Source organism: Lagenorhynchus albirostris, chromosome 1 (assembly GCF_949774975.1).
Source record: "Lagenorhynchus albirostris chromosome 1, mLagAlb1.1, whole genome shotgun sequence".
Taxonomy (NCBI): domain Eukaryota; kingdom Metazoa; phylum Chordata; class Mammalia; order Artiodactyla; family Delphinidae; genus Lagenorhynchus; species Lagenorhynchus albirostris.
The window spans coordinates 187,143,452-187,161,261 of NC_083095.1; the positions used below are offsets into that span (position 1 = coordinate 187,143,452).

Here is a 17,810-nt window from a genome sequence, read left to right on the forward strand (position 1 = left end):
ACACCAGTGCCTAAGAGGAGTGTCTATCCAATGTAGGTGCTCAAGTATATATATATATATATATATATATAAAATGAATCAAAGAACATACCTTCCACGCTGGAGTCAAACCGTAGTCTGAATCCCGAGGCAGTGAGAGAGCCGTCTGTGACAAACCTGACCAAAGCAACATTGCCAGAAGTATCTATGCTGTCAGGAATGGTGTTTCCACAGTATCTGCCCAATAGATTACCTGTGAGAGTAAAATAATTAAGTATTTATATGTCCAGGTGATTGATTTCATTTCACCTCTACTTGAGAAATTCTGCATGTGCGAAGAAAAAAACAATAATAGATAAGACCCTGGCCAGGAAGAAATGGTGACCTCTGGCAAGAGAAGCAGGTCAAACATGAATAAAAATCAATATATTCAAGTATATGAGGAAGTGTAACAAAAACAGCAACCAATCAGAGCCGAGGGCAGCAGCACAACGAGGAAGGCTGCCCATGCGGTCAGTGAAGTGGTCCAAGGCGACAGAGTGACAAGCATCCGCCTCATGATATTTCCAGGGTATGTTACCGTTTCCCTCCTTACCTTACAGGATGCCCCTCAAACATCTGAGCGTAGCCCTGGAAGGTCCCCCTGGAAGAGGATGCCTTCCGGACACAGTGCTCTCAGGATAAGCTATATAACGACACCGGGGCTTTGGGCGCCGCTGTTTCATGGGTAAGAACTGAGGGAGAGAGGAGCTGGCACTGCCCAGAGCTGGCTGATCTGCACTTCTCCACAAAAAAAAAAAAAAAAAAGTCTTGCCTTACTTGGAAGTGAGGAAATTTCAGAGGCTGAGTGAGTAACCTGTGAAAATAGATAACCCCGAAGGACAGCAGACATATCTCACTGACCAGACGTATGGTTTTCCCAGATCTCCACGAAGTCTCGTTCACAGCCAGATGAATCCTGAAGGCTAAAGCCTTCAAAGCGGATGGTGAGATAATGTCCCGAGGGTCCCTGGAGATGCCACTCACAGAACAAGTCGTCTGCATACGGAAGCGTTGGGTACCCGCTGCTTTCAATGACTCCACTTTGCCCTGTCACCCTTCCTCCACACTCAGCTGCAGAAAAAGAGCAATATTCTATCACAGGTTTTCTTTTTTTAATCCAACCAGCACATTTAAAAGCTTTTAGGTGCCAAGTGAACATGAACTGAAGTTTTAAAAATACTGAAAAGGTATGAAATGAAATCTGCTATTGGTGTACAGAGAAATGATACCACAAGTCCAATCTAATAATGGGGAAGGGAAGACGGAAAGAGGTTGAATGGCACATTCTGTAACGTCTCATGAATTCTCTTGGGACACTATGTAAGAGCTATTAGCTGCAAGGAGGTTTCATTCCAGAACTAACTGAGAGATTGATAAGGGCCTGCCTAGTACCCTGTGTTAGTGATTCTGTAGACTAAGTCCTAGCTCAGCTGAAAACAATGCTGTGGTCGATTAGTCATGCCTGCCATTTCTGGTTTATCAAACAAAGGTGTTACTGTAGTAATGGGTATCTCAGGGCCTTGAAAATTACTATCCAATTATTTCTTATCAGCTGGATGTGGGAGATTGAATTATATACAATTTGCTTCAGGCTATAAAATGACCCACGGGGTAGGTTAAATATTGTTACAACTAGGCTTTTCAAGTTTTGAACGCATTAAATATGTTTGGTTAGTGTTCAGACCCAACAGATACTAAATTCTATGTAATTGTGACCATATTGTAGTGAATCTTCAGAATGCACTATTTATTACTCATTTTTTAAAGGAAGGAAATCAAAACATTGAATGAATGACCTGGCGCTAGACACTTAGGGGAAAAAACATCTCGATTATCTATTAATGTTGAGGAGGTCAAAGTCACTGTTCTAAAAATAGTTATTTGATTACTGAAGAGTTTTACATTTTAATATTGTACGTATTTCACGACAAGAGGAAGAAACAAGAATTTAACTGGATATGTTTTTCACTAACAAGTTAGGGAAAAATACAAAATATTCAAGTTTACTAAAAAGAGTATTTTTAAATGGAAATTGAAGTAAAAATTAAAATTGATAAATGACTTTGTGGTCTTAAACATCCACATTCCTAACTTACTTCTATCATTAAAATAACTGCGAAAATTAGGCAGCTAGAAAGGCTTCTTTAAAAATGGCATGATCATTTCAAAAGTTTTAATGCAATTATTCTGTCACTACTTTCTTATTGAATATAAAAATGTTGTTACCTATGGAATACTTGGCCTTGAATCCCACATGAGTGGGGCTGCTGTCAGACCGGAATCTCAAATACATCAGCTCTCCTGAGGACAACTGACTGGCGGGCAGATGAGCTCCACAGAACTTGGAAAGCACTGGTGCATTTGAATCAGCACCGTCTCGCAACTCAAGGTAATTGGACGTACAGCTACAGTGGAAAGAAAATTCTGTTTAGTTTGCAAAGTCTATGGCTTTGACATATTTTGATAATAAAGACTTCACTTTCTCCAAGGGCATTATTAAATCGTCATTTCTCTAGCGCTATGTACACAACACAGCGTAGACACTATGACAGGGTCAGTGTAGGTGGTGTGTCACTTCAAAAGGCCATATCATATTTTTCTGAATTATACACTCCAGTTTGTAGCTGAAAAAGACAGGTTTTACATGTACCACAATGAAGAATATGTACTCGCCTTCCATATTCTGTTGGTCTTAGAAATGTAAAGATCATTCTCGAATCAACCCCTAGGAATGTCAAAACACAAGGATTTTGTTTCACGTGATGTTATGACACATTTCACATGACAAAGATGAACTCTCTCTTGATAGCTATGTAACCGGGGCTAAGGGAGAATCTCAGCTGGAATTTTCCGTGTCCCTAAAAGAGGACAAGTATTTACCCAGTATTTCTTGAGAAAGTCAACCAGCCAATTAATGCGCAGTGAGGGGAGAGTGGCATTATATCAGGAGTCCAGAACTGGAAAGCAAAAGCTCTCATACCTAAGCTTTGCACCCTGCATGTATTCATGCAGATGTATACACACGTTTGTTAAATGAAGAGAAAGATACAGATTTTTTTCAATCTATGTAGTTATTCCGTCCGTGTTCAACATAGTCAGACAAACGCTCTGGTTTGTAATCTTTAAAGAGTCTTACTAAACAGAGATTGGGAAATCGTACTGTCCTTGCTTTCGTCCTGTTTCTGACACTGGTGACCCTGGGTGTCACAAATTTCATTTGTTAAACAGATACTTTATCATTTATGACACTGAGTATGGGGCTGGCCGAATAAATATTCGTCTACCAGAGACACTCTCTTTTTCCTGTGGGAGGAAGAGCGGATAATATAAATCTCAGCCAGCCACCCTCCGTGTCTCTCGGAGGATGTGCACAGGGTCAGGAGGGACAGTGTCTGTTTACATCATCTGCTCAGCTGATGGGTGAGTGTCCGGCAGGCAAGGTTTTCAAGCTCCAGGTGTTAAGCATTTCCCTTCCCCGTCCCTAGATTTCCTTTGCCGTATGTGCTGCTGAGCGAAGAAGGAGGAAATTGTTCTGAGGTGTGACAGCTGAAAAATACTAACTCTGGGTAGGAGGAAAATTAAACGGAGGTGACCTACTTGGGTGTTGCTTCGACATTGAATCGATCTTCAAACTGCAGCCTTATGAGCTTCCCGGGAGGAGCAGCTATGAGCCAGCTGCAGTCAGCGTGCTGCGGATAACTGCTGGGGTGGTTGGGGGAGGTTACGTATCCAGCAGGATCCGCATCGTGGATGTAGATATTGCCCCCGCAGGCTGTCAGGAAACACAGATAAATCAACCTACCGAGAGAGGATGCAGGCGACTGCCACCTCCATCTTTAAAGGTCTCTTCATCTGTACCTCCAATATTAATTTCCCTTCATCTGGAATTATCCTCCTTTTCTTTTGTAAGCAAATATATTCTGAATTTGCTATCAAGGGAGCTACCACATGTATCACTTTTTAACTTGCCAAACCGTATGTTCTCATTGGAAATTTCACTCCTTCCTAAAGCCAACCAAAAGGTTACGGCGCATGGTGCGTGCAGCAGCACATCATGGACGCATAACGATATGCCCGCCACTTCGATAAGCAGTAAAGGCACCAGCACTTTAACTGCCCCCTGCCCATTCAGGTCAATAGACTGATGTTTAAAAGACTAAACAGATATACACTTTGTACAACTCTCTGGACATTCACTCCTTATGTTTCTTTGGGATTTAGGTGCATTTGAAGAGCAAGAGATGAATGGTATAAGAAATTTTATGAGCCAGTTTTTTTGAGAAGATAATGAGCTTTTAATACTTTTTGAAAAAGCCCAAAGTGTTAAGTAAAATACTTTCCTTTTATCAATAAACATTTATTTTTTGGCAATCTCAGCAAACAAACCAAGTAAGAACAATCTGGGTACTTACAATGCCAATGGAGTTAACCTGTTCAATAACTTAGCCTCACAGATACTGAATCTGCTAAATTCTATTGATGTTTGTTTCCAACATCATTCAGCCGCTTATGGGCACATCCTGAGTTGTGCCATTGCCTAGAACTCCTTCATCTCTGAAACCCTAGACGTTGAGCTCCTTTGACTGCCTTTAACTCCCTTGCTCCTGGTCTTTCCTTCAGATGCTCCTTGCAAAACCCCAATCCGGTGGTTGTGTTCCATTCAAACCATTCATGGAAATTGATGCCACAACACATGCATGTTCTCCACTCTCGACACTGCTAAGCCATCCTCCCGTTTCATCAGATAGATGACAACAGCTATATAAAACCAACTCGACTCCCCAAACCCTTCGTCCTCCCCATTCCCTCTCTCATCTCAGCACGCTACTCTGAGTCCTCTTTTAGAAAGGAGAAGTCAGATGAGAAGTCCCTCCATTTTTTACCCCTTATCTGTTACCATCCTTAAAAATTCACCTACATCTCTACCCTCCTTTATTTTCCCCTGTACGCTGCCTTCACGTATCTCGGGGTTGGTGTCCCAATCCATTCTGTCTCTTTAGGGACCCTGCTCTATTTAATCCCTCCATTTATCCTGTGCTTTTAATCTCATTCTCTCTCTCTCTCTCTCTCCCTTCCCTCCCCACTCTCTCCTCCGTGATACGTTGACCTTTCCACATATCACGAGCTCAAGTAATTTACAGCCACTTTCTTTCCGTCCTCCTTCCCCTTCGCTCGTCAGCCCTCTGAAAGGACTCCTTTCCTGGCCCCCCCTCACCCCACAGTCACTTTACCCGAAGACGTTTGAAATCATTGTTCTGTATCCACAGCAGTTAACGTGTTGACCACACCTTCCTTCTCTACACTGTTGCCCCTGAGCTTCCTGGACATCAGCTCTTCTCCTCCTCCTTTCATCCCTCTCACCATTTCTCCTCTGGTCCTTGGGTGCCTCTTTGCAGGCCTTTCCTGGCATTGCTGGAGGTCCCCAGGAATCCCCCTGCAGGCCCTTCATCTTCTCAGTAGAAATAATTTCCTGGCTAAAGCCAGCCACCCTCGTGACTTAAACTGCAACCAGTCTCCTAACGGTTCCCGTATTTCTAGATTCAGCCCAGATCCCTGTTCTGACCTCCAGACTCCTGGTCCAGTGCAGGGTCTACTGGACATCCCGAGGGGACATCATTCAGAGATTTCAAACCGAACACGTCCCAGACTGCCCTTACTACCTACCCGCCGCCCAGAAGTCCGTATACAACTGCATGATCTTCTTACTGACCACCTCGTTTTCTCCTTAATACTTGTTGCCATGTGACATGCTGCATCTCTTATTTATTATCTGCATTTTAACACTGAAACTAAGCTCCATGGGGACATGGATTTTGTTCGTTTATTGCTATATCCCCGGGGCCTAGCATAGTGTCTGTCACACGGCAAGTTCTTAATAAATGTTTGTGGGATAAATGGATCCACCAGCCAGAAACCTGGGGGCCATCTACAGCACCCTCCTGTCCCACATCCAAATCCACTCAATTCCGTATTTATAATCTCTCTCAACATCCCTTGTCTTCTGCATGCTTATTGCCATTGCCTTAGCCCAGGACCTAATAATTCCTCCCTGAATTACTCTGTCACCTGCTCTCTCCACCTCAGTCTCTCCCCCTCCATGTGTTTTCAGTGCCGTGGCCACACGGGTGTTTCTAATCTGATAATACCATTCGTGCTTTGGATTAAAACCTTCCAAGGGCCCCCACTGCCTTCCAGTGAACATCTGAACTCCTTTTGGTGCCGCCCTCATGATTCCTGCCTGCTCACCACCATGACGTTTAGCTCCTTTTGACTCTCTTCTCCAGCAGTTGTGAACTCTTTCAAATTCACGGAAATGCCTTGTTATTGCACAGCCATCGAGAATTGATATGTTGTCACCTCCTCTCTTCACTGACTGGCAAATCTCTGTCAGTTTCCTTCCTCTGGGAGCCTTCTCCCACCCATAGCTCCCGACAGCCCCTCCTTCTAGCCTCATCGTACCGTGTCCTACCTGTGCCTTTGCTTGTATGTCTCCCCCTCTGCACTGAACTCCTCAACAGACTTGGTAGTTTGCACAGTGTGAAGCACTTTGTAAATGTTCAATTAATTAATTAGAATGTCGATCAATCCAGTGAGAATAAAAGCATGGAGCACAGGGACACAGAACTCTCAATCAACCGCACTGAAGGAGTGTCCTTGGAGAACGACGGTGTAGGACAAGGCTAATTCGATGCCACAAGTTGTTCACTGAATAACATGTGTTAAGAGCTGAGAAGCTGAAGTGGCAAAGAAGTTGGTGTGCTGGAAAGATAGATGGGAAGTAGAACTGACTGTAGTTATAGGAAATGGTTGAATCAGAAAGTTGAGAGAAACAAAGAGTGATCATATCGCAACAGGTTTTGAAATCAAAAGACTTTTAAGTCTAATATTGAGGCAGAAAGATGGGGAGATGGTAACGGCCATACCATTCTTGCATGAACAGAGGGTCAAAAAAGCAACAAGTTACAGTGTTTGCAAATCTATAAGGCTCTCTAAAGGCTCAGGACCAGGTGAAATCCTGCCCATTCACAGCTCAGCAGCAAAGCTCAGAATGGAGATGGGGAAGGATGAGAAACTCACTGCCTATAAGGCAGCGGTACTGGGGTCACAAAGCTGTGCTGGTGAAGGCTCCTTCTAAGCGCCAGACCTATGTGGTCTGGGAAGTGGTGAAAGGACATTCCCTGTAGTCATGGAATCTACTCGAGGCATTAGATGATTTTCTGTGTCAGTTGGTGGAGACGTACTTCCTCTCCTCTCTTCAAATGAAGACATTCTGCTGACATTTTAAATTCTCATATCATATTTTGGAGAATGTGAGATAAAACATATGGCTCATTTGGATTGATACAGATTTTGAAATATGTCCAGGAATCTGTCATTGAGGTCATAGGGTTATCCTGAAATCCCAATTATCTAATTTTAAGGGGACGAAGACTTACTCTTTACAGACACCACTCCTTCCCTTTTTTGAGGCTATGCTTGTTTACTTATTTATGCAATTAAACATTATCTAAAAATAAATGTCACAAAAACCAAATCATTACAGCAGAATTAAATATAATTACAATCAAGTATGATTAAGACAAGGTAATTAAGTAAAGATCATTACTGTAATATATAATTAAATGGGTAATAATAGAATCAGAGGATTATATGTTCATTTAAAAAGAAGCATACAGATGATTACAAAACAATGTAATTGTCATTCTTATAATGTTTCTATAACTGTATGTAACATAATTAGACATTGCATAATGGAAAAGTCTAAGGAATTTCAGGGGAATCATTAAGATCAGCTCAATTTATACTCATGGAGAAGTTCACTTTGTTCATTCTCTTGATATATGGCCTTGGAACAACCTAAGCCTCATCTTACTTATCTGAAGAATGGGCACAATGAAGAAAATGTAGTCGTGATGAGATATCAAATGTATCAAGCGTAAAGTAAGTGCTTGATAATAGGTAGCTACTCTTATTAACATTATTATTGTTAGTTCAGAAAAAAACTTTACATATTTTTTTCTCAAATCTATTTAAACAAAAAAGGCCAAGCAATTGCAGGAAAAGTACAGACATTATTCTCAGTGAAAATACTTACCTAAACTCTTTGCCTCATATGTGATTTTAAATCCTCGTCCTTCATTACTATTATCAGAAATGAACTGAACAAACATTTGATTATCTGAGGTGAACAGAGTGGACGAAGGTCGACTGCCACAAAAACGCCCATTTCCTCCATGGGGTCCCAAGGGTGGAGAAGAGATATCAGGTCCATTTTTTAGCTGGAAAGACAAATTAAAATTGCACAATTTCCTTCATACTGATAAAGATGAGGTATACAAGTTCTATCAGTTTATAGCCCAGGAGGGGAAACATCATCATTTTGTTTTCTGAATGAAGTATGTAGAGAAAGTAGTTAGAGAAAGCAGCAAACAACACCTACCACCAAGTAATCCCCCTGGCTGCAAGAAGAGTCTCTATTTGGAATCTGGAAGGGCTGCTCAAAGTGTACAGCGATGGTCAGACCACTCTGAACCTGGACATGCCAAGAGCAGTTGAGGTTGGGAGTGTAGGTCTCTGCATACCCGGGTGACGTGATAATCCCTCTGTCTGCATGCAAGTATCCACCACAACCTTCCCAGGAAGAAACAAAGACAGCACATTTAAATAACACTCGCAACTGGACTTTGATGCTTTTTCTGTTTGTCTTGAGAATTTTCAAAGTATAGGCGATAGAAATGTGGTTTGAAACTCACTCGGGACCAAAAAATGTTGGAAACAATTAGCGCAACAAGCTTGGATGGAGCACAGGCTCCTCGGTACTCATTTTGTTTTTGTTTCTAAGATACGGATGTAGAAGTAAGCAGTGGAGACAAATCCCTTAACTTTCATGAAGCTTACTTTGTAGAGGAGTCAGACGTACAACAAACACCTACATAATTAATATGTGAGGTGGTGATAAGTTCTACAAAGAAAGATGAACGGGGAGAGGGAAAATGAACTATACTGCCTGAGGCAGTTAGCGAAGGCCACGTTACTGCAGTCATATCCGAGCACAGACCTGATTGAAATGGGGGATCGCATCCTAAGTGAAGTAAGTCAGACAGAGAAAGACAAATCCCATTTATCATGTTTATGTGGAATCTCAAATACGTCACAAATGAACCTGCCTACGAAACAGAAACAGACTCACAAAGAGAACAAACATATGGTTACCAAAGGGGAAAGGTGGGGGGGGCGGGTAGGGATAAATTTGGATTTGGGGGTTAGCAGATACAAACTACTATATATAAAACAGATAAACAACAAGGTCCTTCTGTATAACACTGGGAACTATAGTCAATGTCCTGTGATAAACCATAATGGAAAAGAATATGAAAAAGAATGTATGTCTTTGTATAACTGAGTCACTTTGCTGTACAGCAGAAATTAACACAATATTGTAAATCAACTATACTTCCATAAAATAAATTAAAAAAAGAAAAAGAGAGACGGGGAATCAAAACATAAGACTGTTTGAGAGAAGAGCACTGCAGTCCAGAAAACAGCTGGCGTGAAGACTGCTGTGTTAGTGGTGCATCACAGAAGTCAGAATGCATGAGGCCAAATGAGAGCTCTAGTCGGTTAGCCCGGTAGGTCACGCAGGACACTGCAAGGGCTTATTCTGAGTAAGAAGAGGAACACATTGAAGCATTTTGAGCATCAGAATGGCATGATCTGACTTAACACTTTAAAGACTCACTCTGTCTGCAGTACTTAAACTCTAAGGAAGGGCAGGGCAAAGCAGAAGCAAGAGGTCCAGTACGGGGGTGACTTCTTGAGTCCAAGGAGGGTTGACAGATGCCTGGACTAGGGTGGCAGCAGTAGAAATGGGGAGAAGTGGTTGGACTCTGGATATACTGCGAGGGTGGGACCATTGTGGTTTGCTGATGAATGGGGTTGATGGAGCCAGAAAAGAAGAATCAACGGTGATGCAAGCTTCCTGGCTTAAATAGCTGGAAGAATGTACTTTCCACTTCCTAAGATCGAGAAGAATGTGGAATGAACAAGCCTGGGGCTGGGGGAGGTAATAAACGGTGGGAGGCAAGAGTTAGTTTCCCACATATTAACTCATACAGCGCGAGCTGTCACGCACATGTCCACGAGCCACGTGACAGAGAGGGAGAAGCTCGAGCTGAGAAGACAGCGATGCAGCAGACGCTCATTTGCCAGCTGTCAGGGACCGACCAGAGCATCAGTGACTGAGGGCAGGGAGCTCACACGGCTCGTTAAAACGCAGAGGTGGAAATTTACCTTAGGTCTAATCCCCAAGCCCATTCTCCTAAACCACTCTGCAGTTGCCTCCCCCTTGACTGTGAGGACGACCGCTTATCTTCAGTTGGTCCCTACTCTATAAAAGGCATACATAATCCTGGAGAAAACATTCGTTTTTCATGTCTAGATTGATAATCTACTGTAAAATTAGGTTTTTCAGTTAAAAATATGAGAGCCTTTAGAAATGTCACATTCTGTGGGCTACTTTTTAACTTTAATCCAGTGTGGGTTGAAAATGATTGTTTGGACTTCACATTTTGTCAAGTTTTGAAAGTCTCAATCATACTCCACACGATAGCCTTCCACATATGATGCACATTGTCAGACTCACCAAATTCATATTTCAGGAGCAAACAAACTCTTCCTGCCAACCTTTAAATGAATCATTTCAACCAAGGGATTTATGACAATATCTCCTACATTACCTTGGTTATTTCTTAGGTTGACGATAACTCTGACTTACTGCTTCTTTGATGTGTTATGGACATGTATTGTCTTCTGGTTCCAGCCATCCGCTAGGCTGAAATTTTGTTTTAAACATCTTCCTCTTGTGCCTACCGTGGAGGGAAGATGCCCTGCCCAAAGAACTGAAGATGGGGGACCATTCACAAATGTGGCCAGTTTCTTTCTTTCTTTTTTTTTTTTTTCAGACTTAAAACCTGACATCAGGATAATCCCCAGAGGCCGGGCAGAGACCTGTGTGCTCTGACTTAGAACCTGTGTCCTGGCATTGAAACATGAGCAGAGTGTGTTAGGGAGACAGCAAGAGGAAGATGAGATGAAATGAATTAGAACCATGAGAACGTATTACTCTTGTGAAACGATGCATTAAAGCCCGCCCTGGTTACACTGAAGTCCGAGGTGAAGTGGATCACCATGTGCTCTCCAGTAGACCGGATGGGCCCAGGGATCTCTCTGCCACAGAGAACTGCTAGCTCCTGGGCCATGCTGTTGTCTCCTACGACCAAAGAGAGGAAATGTCAGTGTGAAGATATGACGTCTTAAGAGCCTCCTCCACAACTTATCTACAAAACAGAAATAGAGTCACAGATATAGAAAACAAACTTATGGTTACCAGGGAGGAAGGGGGCTGCGGAGGGATAAACTGGGAGATTGGGCTGGACATATACACACTACTCTATATAAAGTAGATATCTAATAAGGACCTAGTGTATAGCACAGGGAACTCTGCTCAACACTCTGTAATGACCTATATGGGAAAAGAATCTAAAAAAGAGTGGATACAGGCATACGTATAACTGATGCACTTTGCTGCACACCTGAAACTAACACAACACTGTAAATCAACTAAACTCCAATAAAAATTGTTTAAAAAGAGTATCCTCCACCATCATTGCAACCCAGCCAAAGCGCCTCACACATTATTCTCAAAACACCCCCGTTCCTAGGAGGCAGCAGGATTACCAAATAAGGGGCATTCCAGGGGTTACATCATTGTGTCTCCAGTTTGTAACGGTGCCGCCTGTCTTTTTCTTTAACCTTTTCAATAACAACTTCTTTGCCAGTTCCCACTGCCTTTCCAAAAACTGGCTGACAGTTCTTCCTGGAACGAAAACTCAAAATGAGAGGACGTGAGATTGGGAAGTAACTGAGGACCAGTGCTGATATGTGCAGTAGATTCTGATCTAAACTATTCTGACTGCTGAAGGTCAAGTATCAAAAAAAAAAAAAAAAAAAAAAAGGTTTGATTCTTCAGCCCCAGATCCGATGCTAATGTTATAAGGTCATTTGCCCCGAAATCTGCCTTCACCTTCAGAGGGGTTTTCTTTTTTCTTTTCATTATTTTGTTGTTCATTGTTTGTTTTGCCATTATAAGAACACACTTCTCTCCATGTGTGGAGGATGAAAAAAGATAGTGTCGGCAAATGTGCACCTCCAGAGACATCAATGAGAGCTGGGTAACCCCCAAGGCCCTTTTTCCTCTGGCTTTTCTCTTGATTATAAATTTTGATCAGAACAACTGTCTCAGTCAAAGCCTGAATGGAGCAAGGACTTAGATTCCTTGGCTGGGAAAATATGTTGTTTTTTCCCTAAGGCAGAGAATTAATTAATTTGAAACTTAAAAAAAGACAAAAATAGAATATGAGACATGAGGAAATTTGTCCTTTCACTCAACTAGCAAAATGATTCTTTTTTGACATTGACCGCAACCTAAAACTTACTCATTATTAACTAGTTTAGAAAACAAGTTATCAAATGTAGCAGCACAGCTATAAACACACGCTGCTTGGAAAGGCATTCTTTACAGGGGTTCTGACCTCTGGAAACGTTTGCATTTTTTATCATTCAAAAATTTATCTGTGACTCCTTTTGCATTCTTATCTTCATTATGCTATTTTGCTACACATTTCACCCCAAATCTGTTGACTTATTCTCTAATTAACTGCATCACAAAGCTTTGAAGCTTATTATATGTTGTTACTTATTTCACACGTGTATATTTTATCTCTCAGTGAGACTGAGTTGGGTCTACTGATTTTCGTTTCCTTCCTAAAGAAAGAAAAAAAAGAGGAAAGATGATAATTCTTCTGGGCAATGTGCTGATAGCAGATATTTGATAGGAAAAAGGGGGAAAGTTATGGTTTACCATCTGATCACGTTTGTGTGACTGACTTGAGTCTTCACTTACTGCCCAGCTCCTACAGAAGGAAAGTAAAGCACCTCTGCCATTTGATTTTTCTCACTATACTTAGTGGGGGTCTAGGGTTAAGGGGATAAGGCGGACATGAAAATGCCCATTAGCCACCAGTGGGCCAAAATCAAACACATGCTTTGGTCCAAAAAAAAAAAAAAAAATGCTCTGAAGCTTTTTTCATTAATCGCCAAAATGTAACAAACTGAGAAGTTCACAGAAAACTCTATGCTTCTCATATCTCTTGGAAAATAAGATCCACAACAACGAACCTGCACTCCTAGTAGCTGCCCCTTTGATTCTGTCCTCCAGGTTAACACCTTACTAGATGTCACCTGCTGTCTAGGCAGGCACTGGGGTTGCAATATGTGTCATGCAGGGCAGTGGGTCCCCAGCTTCAGAGACTCTACCACCGGGAGGCAGGGACCCGGGTCAGGCGAGGGGAGCACGTCACATCGGGGGCAAAACTTAAGGAGGTGCCCGAGACCTCAGAAATCAAGATAAAAATATTTCAGTACAATATTTCAAAAATTGAAATTTAATGTAAAATGAACAACATATTAAAATTTTAAATAAAGACAGGATCTGACTCTGTACTTTCTCCAATCCTGCCTTACTCTCCTCACCCTGATCTTAACCTTAACCGGAGACAGATGTAGGACCCATCCAAGTTTCTAGTTTAGTTGGTCTGGGGTGGGGCATGGAATTTGCCTTTCTAACAAGTTCCCAGGTGATGCTCATGCTGTCGGTCTGGGGACCTCACTGTAAGAGACACTGACTAGAGGATATGGCCTCCCTATTCTCCTCTGTTCCATGCAAATCATGAACCACAATTCTGCGCATCTTGCATTGAAGCATTATTTATATCCCTCGCTCATCACATAGCAATACCACACCTGGGTACAGAGGAAAAGATGAAAAAATATTAGCCCTTAATTCTATCCATTCTACCCAGAGATTCAGTACACAATAGAAACTTGAATACATTGCAATTTTAAATACTTTTCACGCTTGGATCTTAAAGCCCTAGGTATAAAATATCAAGATTTATTTCCATAGCCTTTCAAAGAGAAAGCAGCACAACCCGGAAACTCAGATTATAATTTCCTACTTAAACCACAGGGAGTGTTTCCTCTTGGGAATGTAATGCTCTCCCTAACATAGTGTGCGGATTATTTTGCTCCAGGCAATTTAATGCTTTCCTTATGTTCTGCAGAAATGGTGGCCAGTTCTAGTATCTCATGCTTTCACTGACCATAATACCTGTGCATTTCCATGCAAATGGATGGAAGCAGTAAACGAGTATGATTACAATTGAATGTAACTAAATGTGTGTCAGGGTTGAAACTTGGTAGTTTTTTGTTTTATCTTGTTTTTTAAACGTTTCTCACCGTCTCTTATCACAAGTTTATCATAGCTGCATGTACTATGAGATTCAATGTCCAGGGAAAGGATGTTGAGTTCCACAGTAGAATCAGGAGCCTGGATAAGCCACATGCAGTCAGCGCCATTACTGTAGCTTTCAGGCCAGCCTGGGGAGTAAAGAAAGACTGGAGCATCTCCTGTCTGCAGGAACCCACCACAAGCACCTGCAGAATGAAAAGCAACATCGTTGAAATACCTCTGGCAGAAAAGAAGGTAGCATTTCACTTGAAAGCCACAGTTCTATACTGAAACAACCAATTAAAACAATTTTCTCAAAGAAATTTATACATATTTTATTAAATCCACTGATTCAGACAGCTGTGATTTCCATAATTTTTTGAAGAAAAACACACTGTATTCTACTTTTTTCACCATAGTTTTACCACTTAACCCAATTATTAATGAGTGCCTATTATCTGTCAAGCATGAAGTAAGTCCATATGGAAGATCCTATTATTATCATTACCAAGGTAGAACTTTGTTCATGTTTCCAGTGTGCTTTAGTCTTCACCTTTTTTTAGCATAGCTATTCATCATGTAATTTATATTAGGCAATTTTGAAAAAAATTTTCAATTTGGTGAAATGAAGCATTCAAAAAAGTTTGTGAGCTTATAATAACAACAGCCTTTTTTTGGTTGTTGTTGTTGTTTGCTTTTTAAATAACAGTTTTGTTGAGTTATTATTCACTCACCATAAAATCTACCCTTTTAAATAGTTCAGTGGTTTTTAGTATATTCACAAAGTTCTGCAATCGTCACTGCTACCTAATCTTAGAACACATTTTCACCACCCTGAAAGAAACTGGATACTCTTTACCACTGATTCTCTGTTCTCTACTCCACAAGTCTATGGAAACCACTAGCCTCCTTTCTGTCTCTATGGAGTTGCCTATTTAAGACATCTTATATAAATATAATCATACTATATGTGGCCTCTTGTGACTGGCTTCATTCACTTAGCATAATATTCTAAGGTTCATCTGTATTCTAGCATGTATCAATACTTCTTTCATTTTGAGGCAGAATAGTATTCCACTATACGGATATACCACGTTTAGTTTTTCCATTCATCAGCTGTTCGACATTTGGGTTCTTTCCTCTTTTTCACTATTTATGAATAATGTTTCTATGAACATTCCTGTATAAATTTTTGTGTGGACATATGTTTTCAATGTTCTTAGGTATATAACTAGGAGTGGAATTGCTGGATTGTATGGTAACCCTGTGTTTCAATATTTGAGGAACTGCTAAACTGTCTTCCAAAGTGGCTGTAGGATTTTACATTTCCACTAGCAATGTACAAGGGTCCCAGATTCTCCACATCTTTGTCAATAATTGTTATTGTCTGTCTTACTGATTATAGCCGTCCTAGTGTTAAATACATATTTTCTATTATATCACTTTAATTCATTTGTTATTTATTTAACTGTATATTTTCGAGTTTTTTCTGTGTGGTTGTTCAGAGGATTACAATTAACATCTTAAGACATTGTAGTTTGGATTAATATTAACTTAATTTTAATAGTATACAAAACTTGGTTATAATATAACTCCATTCCCACCCACCCCCATCTTTTATGCTATTATTGTCATAAAATTATATACTTAAACATTATCAGCATAGTTTATTATTATTGCCTTATGCAGCTGTCTTTAAATCAGATAGCAGAAGAAAAGAGCTACAGATGAAAATACATTTATACTGCCTTTATATTTACATATGTAGCTGTCTTCACTACCTACTATCTAGCAGTAAAGACATGCTAGGGTCATTTCATTTCATTCTGAAAGCCCCCCTTTAGCATTTCCTGTAGCATAGGTCTGCTTGCAATGAATTCTCTCAGCTTTCATTTATCTGGGAATGTTTTAATTTCTACTTAGTTTGGAGGATACATTTTCTGGGTATAGAATTCTTGATCAACAGACTTTTTACTTCAGCACATTGACTATGTCATCCCACTGCTCTGACCTTCATGGTTTCTGATGAGAAATGAGATATTAACCTTGGTGAGTATTGTTTTTACAAGATAAGTGAGTTTCTCTTCGTGCTTTCAAGATAACCCCTTTTCTTTAGCTTTGATAGTTTGACAGCAGTATGTCTAGGTACAGATCTCATTGAGTTTATCCTACCTGGAATTTTGGGGATTCTTGGATGTGTAGATTAATATTTTTCATCAAATTTGGGATGTGTACAGACATTATTTCTTCAAGTATTCTTTTTTTCCCTTTCCCTCTTTCTTTACCTGGGACTCTCATTATGCATACATATGTTGGTATAAATGATAGTCTCTGAAGCTCTGTATAATTTTCTTCTTTCTTTTCCTCAACAGGATAATCCTAAAGGACCTACATTCAAATTCAGGGATTCTTTCTTCTGCCTGCTCAGATCTGTCATTGAGCCCACCCAGTGAATTTCAACTTCAAAATTTCTAGTTGGTTGCTTTTTCTTTCAAAAATATCTATCACTTTATTGATATCCTCTATCTGGTGAGACATCATTCCCATACTCTTCGTTAAATCTTTAGACATGATTTCTTTTAGTTCTTTAACATATTTACAATAGCTTATTTAAAGTCTTTGTTAAGTAAGTCTGACATTTTGGCTTTCTCCAAGACAGTTTCTATGGATTGCTTATATTCCTCTGCATAGGCCATACTTTCCTATTTCTTCATGTGTCTCATAATTTTTTGTTGAAAACCAGACATTTTAAACAATGTAATGTGGCAACTCTGGAAATCAACCCCTCCCCCAAAGTTTGCTGTCACTGCTCTTTGTTCAGTGGCTTTTGTGTACTAATTCTGTAATGTCTGTGTTAATTGTTGTGTGTAACCATTGAAAGTCTGTGTTCAGGTTAGTGATCAACAACTGATTAAATAGAGATTCCTTTTAAATGTCTTGAACCAATAATTCTCTCACTTTTCTGAGTGACTGTGTGTGTGCACGTGTGTGTGTGTGTGTGTGTGTGTGTGTGTATTGGGATATGCCTATATGACTCTAGAAGACAGTTTATAACTCTGCCCTAGAATTCACTTTCTACTTTCACAGAGCCTCAAGATCCTACAGAGGTGAGAGACTGGGGCCTTCTCGAGTCTCATGTTGGGCATGTTTATAGCCCTGCACATGAGTGGAGCCTTCTATGTTCCCAGAAATATGTCAAAACTTTTCAAAGTCCCCTATGGATATATCACTCCCCAGTTTTTCTTTTTACATTTTTGGTCAGCCTCTTATTAGCTGTAACTGGAATCACTGCCACATGCAGTTGTGATATTAAATAACTTGCCACTGATGATTTCTAAAAAACACCCCAGAGACAGGGCTTTTGCGCAGAGCACACTGAGTCAGGTCAGATGAAGACAAGTCCTGAGAATGGAGCTTTTCTAGGAAGCTGCCAGACAGGTTA

The 17,810-nt window shown here is 40.7% G+C and overlaps 1 protein-coding gene across 1 annotated transcript in view; it reads right to left on the reverse strand.

Moving 5' to 3' along the window:
- The window catches only part of CUBN (cubilin), a 265,343-nt gene that overhangs the window by 80,382 nt on the left and 167,151 nt on the right, over positions 1-17,810 (reverse strand). The window contains exons 40-47 of the mRNA XM_060162639.1: positions 14,377-14,574; positions 11,144-11,290; positions 8,462-8,652; positions 8,117-8,300; positions 3,619-3,793; positions 2,248-2,426; positions 883-1,092; positions 92-232 (exon numbers count right to left, since the gene is read on the reverse strand). Of these exons, the coding sequence (XP_060018622.1) occupies positions 92-232; positions 883-1,092; positions 2,248-2,426; positions 3,619-3,793; positions 8,117-8,300; positions 8,462-8,652; positions 11,144-11,290; positions 14,377-14,574 (1,425 nt within the window). The remainder of the gene's footprint in view (positions 1-91; positions 233-882; positions 1,093-2,247; positions 2,427-3,618; positions 3,794-8,116; positions 8,301-8,461; positions 8,653-11,143; positions 11,291-14,376; positions 14,575-17,810) is intronic.